This window comes from Heteronotia binoei, unplaced genomic scaffold (assembly GCF_032191835.1).
Source record: "Heteronotia binoei isolate CCM8104 ecotype False Entrance Well unplaced genomic scaffold, APGP_CSIRO_Hbin_v1 ptg000047l___fragment_1, whole genome shotgun sequence".
NCBI classification, from domain to species: Eukaryota; Metazoa; Chordata; class Lepidosauria; order Squamata; family Gekkonidae; genus Heteronotia; species Heteronotia binoei.
Window position 1 is genome coordinate 49,199 of NW_026799982.1, and position 17,161 is coordinate 66,359.

At 45.9% G+C, this 17,161-nt stretch overlaps 1 protein-coding gene across 2 annotated transcripts in view; it reads left to right on the top strand.

Moving 5' to 3' along the window:
* Positions 1 to 17,161, top strand: part of LOC132590489 (fibrillin-2-like) — a 314,238-nt gene that overhangs the window by 23,411 nt on the left and 273,666 nt on the right. For both annotated transcript variants that reach the window (XR_009556697.1, XM_060263396.1), the window contains exon 2: positions 11,632 to 11,757. Coding sequence is in view for 1 of the 2 variants with exons in the window: in XM_060263396.1 (XP_060119379.1) it covers positions 11,632 to 11,757 (126 nt within the window). In the remaining variant the exon portion in view is untranslated. The remainder of the gene's footprint in view (positions 1 to 11,631; positions 11,758 to 17,161) is intronic.

Below are 17,161 nucleotides of genomic sequence, written 5' to 3' on the forward strand. Positions count from 1 at the left end.
CTTAGCCTTTGTATACTAAGGTCCAGTTCCAAATTAACACTCAGTAAAAAATTAGGAGGAAAAGCCTCTTAAATGGGTTTATTTTATAAATAGAAAAAGAGGCCAAATTAAACTATGCAGTGTGTAATGTACTCAGAGACGAGACGTGTTGAAGGCAACATGCTTTAATGGATGGTACATCACAACAGAACAGGCAACGCGGGCCAGGACCTGCTTTATATACACACAGCCCGGAACGGCCCCCCAGCTGGCCCAGGCCAATCCTGGCCGGTCAAACTTCCTGCCACAGATCTTGATTGGCAGAGTCCTTTCGCGCGCTTTGCCGAGTGACCAGGGGATTCCTCTTGGTCGCCTCTGCTGTATGGCCGCGCGGTGCTTTACTAAAGCACAATACACTACACTCCTCCCCCCCTAGTTCAAGTCACATAATCCTGCAAGTAGGCGGGGGCCCGGCGTTCCCGGGTTGATCGCCTTGGGGTCCCTTGGGGTGTTGGGGCGGCCCCCACAGAGGAGCTCTCCTCTTGGCTATTCTCTTCCGGCGGCTGGCGGGCCACCACCAGTGGCGGTTCTGGGTCGGCCGGTCTCGGGGAGTCGTATGTTGGCAGGGTTGGCGCCGGCGGGGCCGCTTCAGGTGGTTCCATTGTTGGCTTGCTCCCACTCGCTGCTTCCCCAGTCGCTGTTGGCTCCTCCTGCACGGTGCGGCGCCGCAGCTGGTCGATGTGTCTCCGGAGGATCTGGACCCCTCAGTCAACACCTCGTACGATCGGGACCCCATCACCCGCAGTACCCGCCCTGCTACCCACTCTGGTCCGCTTGCGAAGTTCTTCGCAAAGACCGGGTCACACGGGAAGAACCCCCGCACTGCTTCCCTGACTTCGGGGGAATTGCAGATGTCGATAGCCCGGTCTGGGTGCAGCCTGTCCAGCCTGGTTATCAGTTTCCTCCCCATGAGTAGTTCCGCTGGGCTCGACCCTGTTGTGGGGTTGGGGGTAATTCTGCTGTGGAACAGGAAGGCTGCCAGGCGGTGGTCCCAGTCCCCCTGCATTATGCGACCCAGGGCCTCTTTGGTGGTCCGCACCATGCGTTCTGCCTGGCCGTTGGTGGCCGGATGGAAGGGGGCTGATCTAATGTGCTGGATGAGGTACCGGCTGGTAAACTCCCAGAATTCCCGGGAGGTGAATGCCATCCCGTTATCCGTGACCAGGGTGTCGGGGATCCCGTGCATACAAAAGACCCTCCGCAAAGCCCTGACGGCTGCTGCAGTGGAGGTGGATGCAACCGGAATCACCTCCAACCATTTGGTGTAGGCATCGACCAGGACGAAGAATATTTGGCCCTGGTATGGCCTGGCAAAATCTAAATGTAGGCAGGACCATGGCCGCCGGTTGGACTCCCAGCGGTGGATGGGGGCACTTGGCGGATCGGGCCGGGATTCTTGGCAGGGTTGGCACCTTCTCACCCACCCCTCAGTCTCCTCATCCATGCCTGACCACCATACGTAACTGCGGGCCAGGGCTTTCATTCTCACAATCCCGGGGTGGGTTTCGTGTAGGGCGTCTAGAATCTGCTTGCGCATGGGGGGGACCACCACCCTGCTGCCCCAGAGTAAGCAACCCTTGTGAGAGGATAGTTCGTCCCTGCGTGACGCGAATGGCCTGAACTCACTGTCCACCTTGCCCGTAGGCCACCCCCTCCCCACCCAGTCCAGAACCCATGCGAGGATGCGGTCCCTGCCTGTAGCCCGAGCCACCTCAGCGGCGTGGAGTGGTTGCTCGGGCAGAGACTATGAGCATCACCTGGTGGGCCGGGGCGCGGCATGTGGCTGAGGGCGTCCGCGTGTCCCATGGCTTTGCCTGGGCGGTGCACCAAGGTGTAGGAGTAAGAGTTGAGGAATTGGTTCCACCTCAGGACTCACAGGGAAAAGATTTGTGGGGTCTGCCTGTCAGGGGCGAGGAGGCCCAGGAGCGGCTTATGGTCCGTGGCAATGGTGAACCGCCTACTATATAGGTAGTCGTTGAACTTGTGCAGACATCCTCGAAGCTACCCGCCTGTACTTGCTCTACCCCCACTAAGTGGATCCCCAGTGGTTGGAACCAGGCCAGCCCCAGTAAGGTGGTGAGCTGGCGCTTGACCACCAGAATGTCCAGAGGTCCCCTGAATTTCCCTCTCTCTACCCGGGCCCAGCCCATGATGTGTACCGGGTTTTTTTGGAAGTCCCTCAGAACAAAGTCAGCCGGCCTCAGTTGGAGGCGGCGGCGGGGGGACAGTTTCTTTAGGGTTTCCTCTGAAATTATGGAGATGGAGGAACCTGAGTCCACTTCCATGAGGCATGGGGCGCCCTCGATGAGGACCATCATTTTAACCTTGTCGGGGGCGGAGAGGAGCAAGTTCAATACCTGCAGGCTGGTTGACGCTGTCATGTGGGCCTCGGTGGAGTCGTGATGCGCTGTCGGTCGCCGACAGCTGTTCTTGGCCCGGCAAGCCCGAGCGATGTGGCCCATCTTTCCACAGCTACGGCAGTCCATGTTGCGGTATGGACAGTCCCTCCTCTCGTGGGGGTCGCCGCAGCTGGCGCACTTGATGGTGGATGGTCTCTCCGTTGCTCGTTGCCTCGAGGGGGCTCTTGGGTCTGCTCCTTGTGGCCGCCGGAGCTGGAACGCCTCTTTGTCCTCCCGGTCGCCCGGCGCCATCTCTTCCTGGTGGACTGCCTCTCCACGTGGGTGGCTGTATGCTTTTGTGGCCCTCTCGAAGGCCGTTGCCTTGTTGAAGGCTTGTTGGAGGGTGAGCTCTTCCTTGGCAAAGAGCTTCTGTTGCAGCCTTTCGTCTCGGAGGCCCCAGACGAATCGATCTCTCAAGGCCTCCCCCTGCTTATCGAAGCTGCAGTTCCCTGCGATCTGCTGGAGAGCGGCCAGGTAGACTGCCGCCGTTTCCCTGGGCTTCTGATCCCTCTTATGGAAGAGGAATTGGCGGGCTACGATGGACGGTTGGGGAGAGAAATGCCCTGTGAGGAGTCGGACGACCTCCCCGTATGTCCTCTCGGTGAGCTTCACGGGGGCAGAGAGACCGCGCCACAGATCTTGATTGGTGGAGTCCTTTCACGCGCTTTGCCGAGTGACCAGGGGATTCCCCCTGGTTGCCTCTGCTGCATGGCCGCGCGGTGCTTTACTAAAGCACAATACACTACACAGTGTAAAAAAAAAGCATCAATGAAAATTACGGAAAATAAAAAGTATCTTGGTAAATTATTCATAAAAAACTTTCCCTAGAAAACCTGTCTACCTAAAGGTGAATAAACTCATAAAAAAACAAGGAGACACAGAAACATGTCCCTGAAGAGAAGTGAGGGAAGAGAGGATTGTCCTTGGCAGTGAAGAAGCGCCTTCATGAGCTGAAACTGACCATTCTGTTGAAGGAAGTGCAGCAGCAGTTCAGTAGAGTGGAGAGTTGAGATTGGATTGAGGGCCAACCGTGAGGCTAGGGTAATGTGATAAATCCAAAACTAGCTACAAACACTGGGATTGAGGGGTAACTATACCTTTTTGCCTGTGATGAAAAGGGAGAGAAGTGCTGGCATTGGAATGTAGGGTAATAAAAATGTGGTCTTTTGAGGATAACAAGCCTGAAAAAAATCCTTTATTGTGGAGTCTTTCCGTTTCTGCATTGAGAGTGACAGAAATGTTCTCTTGGAGTTTTTTGTATGTATCTATTGTTTTGTAAATCTGGGTTGTTAGAATTAGATCGCTGAGAGGAGGCTCCACAGTCCTTGGGAGAAACGGACTTTTAACAAGACTGATAGAGGAGCTGCCCTGCATTCCTTTCTTCTTCTGCCTTTTGATATTGTTTTGATTCAGTTATATCATTCCTAGGCCCACACTGAGGTGTACATGTGTGTATAACAAATCTTAACAAAACTGGAGACCCCTGTGGGCTGAAGTTCTCAGGGGCATCAATGCCTCATCTTTATTGAAGGTGTACTGCCAAAAAAAGTCTTAACTAGAAACTCAAGTTCACTTCAATACAAGAATATCTTGTATTGTTAAAGAGTGTTAAAGAAATATATTTATATTCACATATCCACAATCTGATTGTCATTCACTCTTAGGGTTGCCAAGTCCAATTCAAGAAATATCTGGGGACTTTGGGGGTGGAGCCAGGAGACATTGGGGGTGGGGCCAGGAGCAAGTTGTGACAAGCACAATTGAACTCCAAAGGGAGTTCTGGCCATCACATTTCAAGGGACTGAACACCTTTTAAATGCCTTCCTTCCATAGGAAATAATGAAGGATAGGGGCACCTTCTTTTGGGGCATATAGAATTGGACCCCCTGGTCCAATCTTTTTGAAACTTGGAGGGTATTTTAAGGAGAGGCACCAGATGCTGCGCTGCAAATTTGGGGCCTCTACCTCAAAAAACAGCACCCGCAGAGCCCCAGATACTTGTGGATCCATTCTCCATTATTTCCTATGGGAATAGCTCTCCATAGGGAATAATAAAGTTCCCAGCAGATATTTCCCTCCCCTCCCCCCGCTTTCTGATGATCCTGAAGTGGGGGGAGGGCCTCCAAACCAGGGGATCCCCTGCCCCCACCTGGGCATTGGCAACCCTATTCATATCTATAACTTGTGAAGAGACAAACGAGCAGAAGTACAGCTGAGCATGCATTCCCAGCACAATCAGACCCTACAGAAGGAAAAAGGGCTCTCAGCAGCGGTCTCCAACAGACACATGCATCTAGGAATCCGCATCCGAAGCACCCCACTTTCCCCGGTGCCCCTATCCTAGAAGCCTTCCAGGGTCAGCAGCCACTCACCCCCTCTCTGGAACGCAGGCAGCCTCTTCCGCACAAAGACAACCGCCAATAGCGGGCAACGACTCGAGCTCGCTCCACCGCCCTACATGAAGTATTCCTCTGCTCGCTAAGCATTTTGGGAAATGTAGTCCATAGTGGACTTCAAGCGCTCAGTGATCTGTTTGCCGTTCTCCCCCTACCCTCCCCCGCTTTCCCTTTTATGGCCAGCGGGGGGAGGAGGCTCCAAATCGGGGGTCTCCAGGCCTAGCGGGGGATTTGGGAACCCTATTCACTCTTGTTGGAAAAATGCATGACTGTACTTTGAGACGTTGTTAAGAAGTTACAACCTTCACTGCTGGCATCCAATGTTCCAATTTCTAACAGGCATTGGGATGCGGGGTGGGGGGTTGAGTGTGTCCTTGCATGATATAGGACCTTCCTTCTCCAGCATCCTGCCCTGCTTGATAACAGGTGATTTCTAATGCTATGGTAATACTGAGTTTTTAAAACATTTAATTAGCAAAGTGTTCTGTAGCTTCCATCCGAGTCCCTTATGAGGAATAGCACTGGTATGACTACACTTGGTGATGCATTCTATATGGGGTGCATCCTATCTCATTTGTGGCAACAAATCCTAAGATTTAGACTAGATTGATAAATGCAATATTAATTTAATTTTAATTCATAAATAGTTTTGCATTGTTTTATTTATTTATTATCAATTGCACCCCACCTTCCTTTTGTTGCTCAAAGTGAGTTACAAATCTCAATTTAAAACAAAGAAAGTACAGTAATCCCCCCTTCCCCTATACAAATCTGCAGTCTACATCCCATTCAAATGGCCTTGCAGCACCTTCTCAAAATTCTTCAGAGGCTGCAGACCTTTTACTTCAGGGTTCCCTAACCTTTTTGTGTCTGTGGGCATGTTTGGAATTCTGACACAATGTGGTAGGCACAGCCACAAAATGGCTGCCACAAAACAGCTTTCACAAGAGGTAGATACAGCCACAAAATGGCTGCTGCAGCTTATTTTCCAGCACACACACTAGTTTTTTACTAGTGCTGCTCCACCCCCCAGGCTTTTGTTTTCCCTGGTGCAAGTGATTTATTTCCTACCAGTTTCTCTGTGGGTGCATTTTGAGGTGCAGCTCCCTCCAGTTCCCCTTGTGGCTTTGTGATGCTGTCTTTTAAGGATTAAGAAACAGCAAGGGGAACTGGAACAAGCTGCGCCTCAAAATGAGCTCACGGAGCAACTGGTGGAAGATCAATTGCTTGGGCCAGGGGAAAATAGAAGCCTAGGGGTGGAGCAATGCTAGTGAGAAATTGGTAAGAGTGATGATTCTTGCACTGTGGTGGCAGCTCCTGTCCAACCAATGTTTAATAAAAATCTGCATAGCCAATCAGAATCTTTGCTGGGCCAAAGCCCCTCCTGGCCTTGCTTACTTTCTAAAACACTTGTTGAGCACCAGAAAAGGCGTTGATGGGTGCCACGTAAGGCTGCCAACCTCCAGGTGGTTAGCAAAACTATAGGGTCTTAGTGTACAGCTGTGTAAATAAAAAAACTGCTAAGAGACACCATAAATTTTAAACAAGGCAGTGTAATGTAGAGGTCAGTAGTGTACTGACAAAACTTGCACATAGAACTTCAAATAGAAAGCATGTAGCAAAAAAACATAAACAGAAGGCAGTTCAAAAGCAATCTTTCCAATCACAAAGGAGTGGAACTAAAAGAAGACCTTCCAAAGACATCTGTTCTAGATATCAAGATGTTTCATCCGTCTTTCTTCAGTTTGGAGGCTTCTCTTTACAATACATTCACAGGAGACCAACAAGGTTCAGAACATGTCTGTAAGAACCTGGAAATCTTACAGACATGTTCTGAACCTTGTTAGTCTGAACCTATTAGCACTCCCTTGTGATTGGAAAGCCTGCTTTTGAACTGCCTTCTGTTTATGTTTTTTTGCTACATGCTTTGTATTTGAAGTTCTGTGTGCAGGTTTTGTCAGTACACCACTGATCTCTACATTACTCTGTCATGCAGTTTAAAAATTATGGTGTCTCTTAGCGGTTTTTTTATTTACACCTCAGGTGGTGGCTGGAGATTTCTTGAGATTTCAGCTGATCTCCGGAAGATAAAGCTAAAGGAAATGGCTGCTTTAGAAGGTGGAGTGTATGGCAAAATACCCCAGCTGAGGGCCTTCCCCTCCCCAGGCTCCACCCCCAGAATCTACAGGGATTTCCCAATCTAGAGCTGGCAACCTTTGCATCGACTTTGATGCCAGTAGCTCATAGGCTTGCCAATCCCCAGGTCCCAGAAGGGGTTCTCCCACTTCCCAGGCTCCTTCTCGCTCCCAGTCAGCTGGCTGGCAGGGGGAAGCCCTAGGGTTGCCAAGTCCAATTCAAGAAATACCTGGGGACTTTGAGGGTGGAGCCAAGATCAAGGCTGTGACAAGCATAATTGAACTCCAAAGGGAGTTCTGGCCGTCACATTTAAAGGGACGGCACACCTTTTCAATGCCTTCCTTCCATAGGAAGTAATGAAGGATAGGGGCACCTTTGTTTGGGGCTGATAGAATTGGACCCCCTGGTCCAATCTTTTTGAAATTTGGGGGGTATTTTGGGGAGAGGCACTAGATGCTGTACTGAAAATTTGGTGCATCTACCCCAAAAAACAGCCCCACCAGAGCCCCAGATACCCGCAGATCAATTATCCATGGTTTTCTATGGGAATAAATCTCCATAGGGAATAACAGAGTTCCCAGCAGACATTTCCCTCCCCTCCCCCTGCTTTCTGACGACCCTGAAGTGGGGGGAGGGCCTCCAAACCAGGGGATCCCCTGCCCCCCACCTGGGGATTGGCAACCCTAGGAAGCCCTGTCCCCACAGCCACCATGTACCTTTCCACCTCCAGAGGCTTCAGACTCCACTCAGAAAGGCTTCCTCTTGGGATGGTATGTCTGTGTCTTTATGGCTGAAGGGGGTGGGGGAGTAGGCAGAACAACATGGCTGCTCCCAGTGGCTGTGAAAGCAGCTCAGCCCCTCTGTTGGTTGCACAATCTTTTTAGAAGTCATTTGTGTAGGAAAGGTAAACGTGAACCTTGGGTTGCTCTGTGTTACTTTGAAGAAGTTGGAAGTTCAGCAACTCATGAGTAGAGATGCCAATCCCCAGGTGGGAGCAGGCCCTCCCCTGCTTCAGAGTAATCAGAAATGGGGGAGGGAGGAGGCAAATGTCTGTTGGGCACTTCATTATTTCCTATGGAGATCAATTCCCATAGGGTATAATGGAGAATTGATCTGGGGGTATCTAGGGCTCTGGAGGGGCTGTTTTTTGAGATAGAGGCCTCAAATTATCCGTATAGCATCTGATGACTCTCCTCAAAATGCTCTCCAAGTTAAAAATGATTGGACCAGGGGGTCCAATTCTGTGAGCCCCAAAAGAAGGTGCCTCTATCCATTATTTCTAACGTAGGGAAGGCATTTAAATGGTGTGCTTTAAATGTGATGACCAGAACTCCCTTTGGAGTTCAGTTGTGCTTGTCACAACTTTGCTTATGGCTCCACCCCCAATGTCTCCTGACTCCACCCCCAAAGTCCCCAGATCTTTCTTGAATTGGACTTGGCAACCCTAGTAGCTTAGGAATTAGAATTTTTGCTCACAAGTCTCCACAGCTTAGAGGGAGCATTGCTGAGGACTGTAGTAGTTAGTATATAGGAAGAAACACTATCATAAGGATTACATTTTTAAATTGCTTAAAACATTTTCCTGAGTTAAACAGACATACACCCAAAATATTTTTCAGTGCTTTTAAAAGCTAAAACTAATCTTTAAACTCTGTGAATCTAAACTCCTACACAGTGTTTATTTAAACATATTTTATGAAGCCTCAATTTCTATCAGCATTTCTGATCTTTAAACTTGTATATAGGCTACCCAGTCATCAAGAAGAGACGTTAGATAGTGGTTTTCAGAAGTGTGTGTTCAAATCTCATAGGGAGTTATCATTTACTTAAAAAACTATTCACACAGGCAAAGAGCTTTTTTTTAACTTGCCAGATATTATCAGGAACACATGGAAACATTCTACCTAATGTATAGCATATTGAACCTCTTGGAATATGCAGCTTGGTCTGCAGAATAATTTATCTGATGTTGTTAGGACATCAAAGCTTTTGGCAGCTTATTTGATCTTTAGAAGCATGAATAATTAGAAATTGTACAGTATGCGAAACTTTTTAAAAAGTATTTTATCAGGTTGTTTTAGGATTTTGTAAATTGAAATAATACAGTTTTGATTGAACATTCTGACCTGTCAAAAGATGCCACAATCTCTTTTCAGAGTAAGGCATGAGAAATATCACAAGCTTTAAAAGAGCTGCTTGCAGAAACTTACTTGCAGTGACCTATAAAAGCACAGAAAAATAATTTGCCACAAGCTGTAACTTGGACAGAATCAGAGCCCTCACAGTATAAAGCTGTGTGATATGCCCAGCAAAATTTTAGATCTAATTTATGCACTTAGCTGCAAATCTATTAATAGCTTCTCTGAGATCAAGAAAAAATGCATTCATAGAGCTGTAGTGTGTAACATAAGTCACTGGCCTTTCCTTCAGAAAATATCTGTTCAGAAATTATTATAAGTTGGCCTAAAACTGAATAAAAGATTTAATAACATGTCTTCAACATTAAAATGTTTTCACTTTATAGACAGAGAGAAAAACTTTTTTAAAATTTCCTGCTATAATAGTAACTGTTTTTAATACTATTTAATGCCTTCATTTAGTTTTGAAATCCCTTGTGAGAAAGTCAAACAGAGACCCATTTTGTAAAAGTAATGGTCACCAGAGGACTTGTATATTGATGTTTGCACATTAATTTCCTATATACAAAATATGCAGATTGTTAGTATTAGCTACTACCCTGCTGATACAGTTGGCTACATTTGAATAATCAGTATGGGCAAATGACAGTTGTACTTATGATTACCACCATGTATTAAGTACGCATTGAAACTCAAGGCCAAAGGTTAAATGGTACATTACATTTAAGAACCGAAATAAGCTATTGAAAATACTGACATGATTAATACCTTGTTTCTAATTACACACAACTTTGGATGGTTAATACAGCTCCTGTCTCCCTACAGAGGCTCTTTTTTTCTTTTTCATTATATTAAGGCGCTTCAAGTGCATGCATATACATCACCGTTTCATTCTTCTGGACTTTAAGTAATGCTAAATACCTGATCTGACTCCATTAACATCCATTGGGTTTGAAATGATGCATGGTAACATTAAAATGCTGATTGTGGATAGGTTTTTTGGGCGGTGGTGGAATGTCTCATTCACATATGCAAATTCTTGGAATAATCAGGTGATGAACCAGCATGTATGAACCAACTCATCATGTGCAAGGAATAGTAGAACTAGAGATGGAAGCCACTTTTCTACAAGCTTCCCCTTCCTTTCAGAAATAATGGAATTCTATTCAGGGAAATGAAAGTGCAGTGTGGCACTGACATTCTCCTTCCAATGTCATACTTTGCCCATATGGGTGATGGCACAGCTTGTATCTGCCATGTAAACATGTTAGAATCAGGGTGGTTGACATATCACTAGATAGGTTGAAAAGGACAGAGCCCACTGCCGTTTGGGCTTCTTCAGGCAATCAAGTTCCAGTGCCCTAGTGTACATTAAGTGCAGAACGAAACTGAGGTATGAAACAGAGCAAGGCTGTTAATGATAGACATTTGTGAGGTCATTAATTTGTAAAAAAAGAAAAAGTAAAGGTAGTCCCCTGTGCAAGCACCAGTGATTTCCAACTCTGGGTTGATATTGCTTTCACAACATTTTCACAGCAGACTTTTTACAGGGTGGTTTGCCATTGCCTTCCCCAGTCATATGCACTCCCCCCCTCAGCAAGCTGGGTACTCATTTTACCGACCTCGGAAGGATGGAAGGCTGAGTCAAACTCGAGCCAGCTACCTGAACCCAGCTTCCGCTGGGATCGAACTAAGGTTGTGAGCAGAGTTTAGGACTGCAGCTTTACCACTCTGCACCACGGGGTTCTTCATTAACTTGTAGGATCACCTTAAGTTGGAAGAGACTCGATGACACTTCACACACATGTCAAATCAACCCTCATTTAAAATATGTCACTCAGTCTAGACTTTATATATTCAAGGAAGGATGTGCAGGAGTCCGCATGGCTTTAGTCTAAATTATGCATTTGAGTTTGTACTATTCTATATAAACTCAGTACAGTTTCAGGAACACAGCATAAACATTTACTGCAAATTTACTTAAATTGTTTGGCAATCAGTGGTTGTAAATTCTTGTAAATTCTTTTTTGTACTCCTTATGCCTTGGTCACCGGAATGATGGATTTTAAAAATTAAAACATTTCTTACTAACTATAAATATCAGTGCACCTATATGAAACAGGAAATCCTGAGCCAAAATCAATAATTAATTTTAAAACTTTTTTCTGGGAAAAAAATCTGTTACATATTGGAGAGAAAAATGTTTTACATCATTTTTAATCATTGTTTATTCTTGTAAGCCACTCTGAATACAGAAAAGCAATTTTTTAAAAAAGAAATGGACAGATGATTTTCTAATGTAAAACAATGAAACTGTGGTCAAGTACATATTTTAAAAAGCTCTACCATAGGCCCTTCTAACTGGTGTTATCTTCCATTAGAACACTTTCCATGTTGTGTGGTGGCAGCAATCAGGTGAAATTGGTGTATGGAGTGGTGGTAGCAATCAGATAAGATTTATTTTCTAGGATTGCTTAGGACCTCATTGCTCTTGACATTGTTAACTCTCTATTTTTTTTGCAGATGTTGATGAATGTCAAGCTATCCCTGGAATTTGCCAAGGAGGAAACTGCATCAATACTGTTGGTTCGTATGAGTGCAAGTGCCCTGCTGGCCACAAACAGAATGAAGTAATACAGAAATGTGAAGGTAAGTCTGAAGTACTTTGATGGTGTTCATGGTCTTAATCTGAATTATGGTTTACAAAGACGTGCAAAAAACACATTTAAATTAATGAACAGGGATTGACTGCAGAGGTAATTATCTGCCTTCAGAAGGATAGGGACTTTTTTTTTTTTTTTGCTGAGTCTCTCTTCCGCTGTAGATCCCCATTTTGCCCCCTACACTATTCCCCAGGGCCAGCATTTTGAGTTGCTCATGAGTTGCTGTTGGAGGAGGGAATTTATGAAAATCTCATCCCTACCATAAACGGGTTACACTAGTGAAACTAACCCTTGGGTTTAGCTCCAGTTCAAAAGCAAAAATTTAGCAATCTTTGGATGTTGTAGTGTATTGTGATACAGTCAGGCAGAACTAATTTTTTTTCCGTTTTGTTGCTGAATGAAAGAAAAAAATAAATTAATTACAAGTGTAATATGAGGAAGGGAGCTTTGATTCTGGAAACCTTGTACCCAAAAAATCTTGTTGATTTCTAAGGTGCTCCTAGACTCAAATTTAGCTGTTGTACAGGTACAATGTTTCTTGTCAACCAACTGTCATATCCATAAACAATAGCAGCTATAAGTCAATAATACACAGGGGTGGGGGTATTGCCCATACGAGCCATAGAGCCCAGTTTCAGATTGCCAGCCAGAAATGACCACAAGAAAAGGTATGGGTTTGTTGGAAAGCTTAGGAACATGGCTGAGCTGCAGCAATATAACTTTTATCTTATACTTCTACCATCTGATATTCCAAAGCACTGGGTATAAATTGAACAACAAAAAACCCCCTTAAAGTAGTTTAGAATAGAGTTTCAAATGTAATAGCTTTTAAATTAGAAGATAAATTTCTTATCTCTTAATACCGCCTACACTTTTTATGATTCCTAATCTGTGGTTGTGACCATAGCTAGTGATTCACCGAAAAGATAGGAAATCCAGTCTTGAAATTATACTTGTGTATTGTGCTATTGAGACACATGGAATAGTCCCATGGCCTGATTCCCCTCCTCTCATACCAGGTGGAAAAGGGTGAGAAATGTGTAGGATCCTCTTTCTAGAGATTGTGGATTTTGAAGTAAGTCATGCTAACTTGGAGAGAGTTTGGCTATCTGGCTGGTGTACTGGCTGCCCAATGCACCAGCCAATGCCTTACCATCCCTTGTGGGGGCCATAGCAGGCTGGGTGCTGGAACACCCAAGGCTTTTGATTTTGGGTGATTTCAACGTCCATGCTGATGACGTAGGCTCCACACAGGCGGTGGACCTGATGTCATTCATGGTGTGACTGGGACTATCTCAATATGTAACAACTCCCACTCACCAGGCTGGACACATGCTGGATCTGATCTTTGCGGCAGCGGTGACAGTGGACCATATTACCGCTGATTCAACGCCATGGTTAGACCACTATGCTCTGAAGGCCTGTATGAATGTTCCATTTCAACACTGTTTGGGTGTGAGCATATTTTAGCTCGCCCATGAAGCCGTATGGACCCTACGCAGCTTTAGATGGCTCTACGGGAGCCTTGGACCCTGGCGTTTCTCTAAATGAGCTAGTGGAGACCTGTCATAACAGGCTCACCACGGCCATCGAAGAGATTGCTCCCAGGCGCAAAGTGTGCCTCCATTCAAAGCTGGCACCCTGATATACTCAGGAGCTATGGCTGATGAAACGGAGGCTCAGACAGCTAGAGAGGCAGTGGCAGCGTGCCCGTGACAAAGTGACAAGAACAGCTTATAGATTGTTTATGAGAACCTATGAGGTGGCAGTCAAGGCCACTAAGAAAGTCTATCTTATGGCCATGATTGTGTCTGCAAACTTGTGCCCAGCACAATTGTTTAGTTCAATTTGGTCCTTAACTTCCCTACCACAGGGTAAACCAAATGTTAGGGAGTTGGATATTGGCTGTGAGGCTTTTGCGAGCTTTTTTGCAGATAAAGTCTTGTTGCTCCGCCACGACCTCCCTGCCACAATTGAGACAGTAAATGAACTCAAGGCTCTGTACAAGCCAGGTTTTAGATTAATTCACTTCACTCAGCCTGGAGGAAGTTGACAGAACACTCTCCACTGTACGCTCAACTACCTATAGTCTTGACCCGTGTTCATCTTGATTAGTTAAAGCTGGCCGAGAAGAGTTACGGGCTCCTCTGAGGGAAACTGTCAACAGGTCCCTACTTGAAGAAACCTTCCCCCAGCCTCTTAAAGAGGCAGTAATCTGCCCCCTTCTAAAGAAACCATCACTTGACCCGGCCATATTGGCTAACTATCGACCAGTGTCAAATCTGCCTTTTTAAGGCAAGATCATTGAAAGGGCAGTAGCAGTGCAGCTACAGAGCTTTCTGGATGATGCTTCCATGCTCAATCCTTTTCAATCCAACTTTCATCCAGGTCATGGGACAGAGACAGTTCTGGTTGCCCTCACAGATGACATCCAGAGGTATCTGGATAGAGGCGGTTTGCTGGTACTGATGCTATTGGATCTGTTGGCTGTGTTCAAAATGGTCGACCATCAGTTACTGACCTGAGGCCTTGCCGATGCTGGTATCCAGGATTTGGCCCTACAATGAGTATCTTTTTTTCTCCTGGATCGGGGACAGAGGGTGGCGATAGTGGAGGAAATATCCTGGAGGCACTCACTTACATGTTATGTGCCACAGGGGGCAATCCTCTGCCCAATGTTATTTAACATTTTCATGCATCCCCTTGCCCAGAGGTTCAGGCTGGGATGCCATCAGTATGCAGATGACACTCAGCTCCCTGTTGATGGGTGGCCAGTCCGATTCCACCCCGGAAGTTCTGTCCATGGCCTTTCAAGCTAATGCTGGATGGTTCAGGCTGAGTCAAATGAAATTGAATCTGATGAAGACGGAGGTCCTGTAATCTAAGTTGTTTGTGGTCCGGGACTGGAGGTCTCTCTACCGACCTTCAATGGAGTACCACTTATGCTGGTACCAAAGGTTAGAATCCTTGGGGTGTTCTTGGATCCCTCTCTAACAATGGAGGCCCAAGTAGCAGCCACTGCTAAATCAGCCTTCTGTCATCTTCGGCTGATAAGGCAGTTGGTCCCCTTTCTCGAATGCAATGACAGTGATCCATGCTACAGTCACCTCGAGACTGGATTACTGTAACGCCCTCTACATGGGGCTGTCCTTGTCTCAAACCCGGAAGCTTCAACTAGAGCAGAATGCTGCAGCCAGGTTGTTAATGGGGATTCCTTTATGGGAGCATATTCTACCTGTGCTGAAAGCACTGCACTGGTTACTTATTGCTAACTGGATTTGCTTCAAGGTGCTGGTTATCACCTTTAAAGCCTTACGCGGTCAGGGACTTGCATATCTTTGGGACCACCTTTCCCTACATGTTCCCTGGAGAGCACTTTGGTCAGGGTCACAAAACCTACTTTCAATCCCCCACCTCAAAGAGGCCAGGCTCAAGACAACCAGAGCCATGCCCTTTTCTGTTGTAGCTCCGTGCTGGTGGAATGAGCTTCCAAAGGAGGTTAGGGCCCTGTGAGAGCTTGCATAGTTCTGCAGGGCCTACAAAACAATGCTCTTCCACCAGGCATGTGCTAACTAAGATCAATGACAACAGACAGTAAACCATCTGGCCCCATAATAACATCTATCTGGCACATCTCAAATGCACAATCATGACTTTAGGACCTGTCCTTCTCTGAGATCGAAATAGTACCCAATACTTTATGTTTTTAATTATTCTGTATTTTTATATTTTTATTATTGAGGTTTATATCATTACTGGGTTTTATCTGACTTTTATGAAATGTAAGCTGCCCTGAGCCTGCTTCAGCGGGGAGTGCGGGATATAAGCCAAATAAATAAATACATAGGGTGTTTTTAGAGAGCAATATGAGTGGATGTTACAGTCGTTCCAAGTGCTGTTTTCTTGAGGCCACTTCTAAGAGAGAATCATTCAGTTATCAAGATGGCCTGAGAAGAACAGCTGTTTTTTGACAAGAATTGAGGAGGAGGAGAAGGAATGAGGTACAATGAGGAATGAGGTACAATGCTGGACCTAGACAGTGGCCCCAGCAGTCAGTCATGCTTCTCAGTGGAAATCTGTACTTGCATTACCAGTTAATATACTCTTACTCTTTTAACACTTGCCAACCAGATCTAAATGACAAATTGGCTGCTTCTCAGATTGTGCCCAAATCTGTTGCTTCAAGATGGTGTCTCCTCCCTACTTCATAATAGAAACTGACTTTGCTCTAAGTTATTTTTAAAAATAAAACATCTCAAACAATGTGGCTTTGGATGTGCATTTCGCATATACATTAGCTCTTTTCCACTCTTTTGGCACACCTCCAGTCTTCCAAAAGGTCTTCAAAATGACAGACAAAGGCTCTGCAGGCTCTCTAGAACAGGGGTGTCAAGCATGCAGCCCATGGTCCAGATGTGGCCTCCACAGAGCTCCTATCATTCGTTTGAACAACTGACTGACATCTGCTCCCTTCTTCCTCTCTTTTTTTTCATTCTTCATCATAGCTTGCTTTGCCAGGGTCTCTCAATCGCACAGGAGCTACAGAGCAAGAGAGCTTGCTTTGTCAAGCTGTCTCAATCGCACAGGACTACAGAGCAAGAGAGCTTGCTTTGCCAGGCTCTCTCAATCACATAGCAGATCTACTGAGTCAGTCCCTCTTTCCTCCATTGGCCAAGGCTCCTCCTTGTCCCCTAGAGAGGAAGAGAGGGGGAGGGAGGGAAAGAGCCACAGCCTACTTTGCCCAGTTCCCTCCATCACATGGCAGAGATAACAAAGCACCTTTAAGAGCAACAAAGTTGTTTTTTGTCTTGCTACAGAGAGAGGGGGAGAGAGAGAGTATGTGTTTGTGTTTGTTTGGGCTCCCTATGCCAGGGCTCTCCTGGGTGCAACTGGGTTCCCCTCCTCTTTTTCACTATATTCATACCCTCATGATCCAGTCTTTCTCAGTAGGAAAGCAATGTGAACCATTGAGATGAGAAATAACAAGGTGGATTAGGCTGAAACATGGGTCCAGACCAAGATCACCCAGGACATTTCCTTTATAAACTGGGGACTTTGAACTTAGACTTCCCAGATAATAAGCTGATACCAACCACTATACATTGCTGCCTCTCTGTTCTTGCACTGCCACAGAAGAATTCATAGTTAATTTTCTGGGGAAGACAAACACATAGCCCTCAGTCTGTGTCATGGTGCCTTCACATGTTCTTGACCAGCACATGACGCAACTTACGTACAAAAACTCACAATACTCAGCCATTTCATGTTTTTATCTGAGTCTTAGGCTCAAAGCATTAATCAAGTGATTTCTGTAATGAATATCAGTAAATCAAAAGTAGGTTTGCAACTTAGATACACACCAGAACAGCATACTCAAAATTGCTACAACA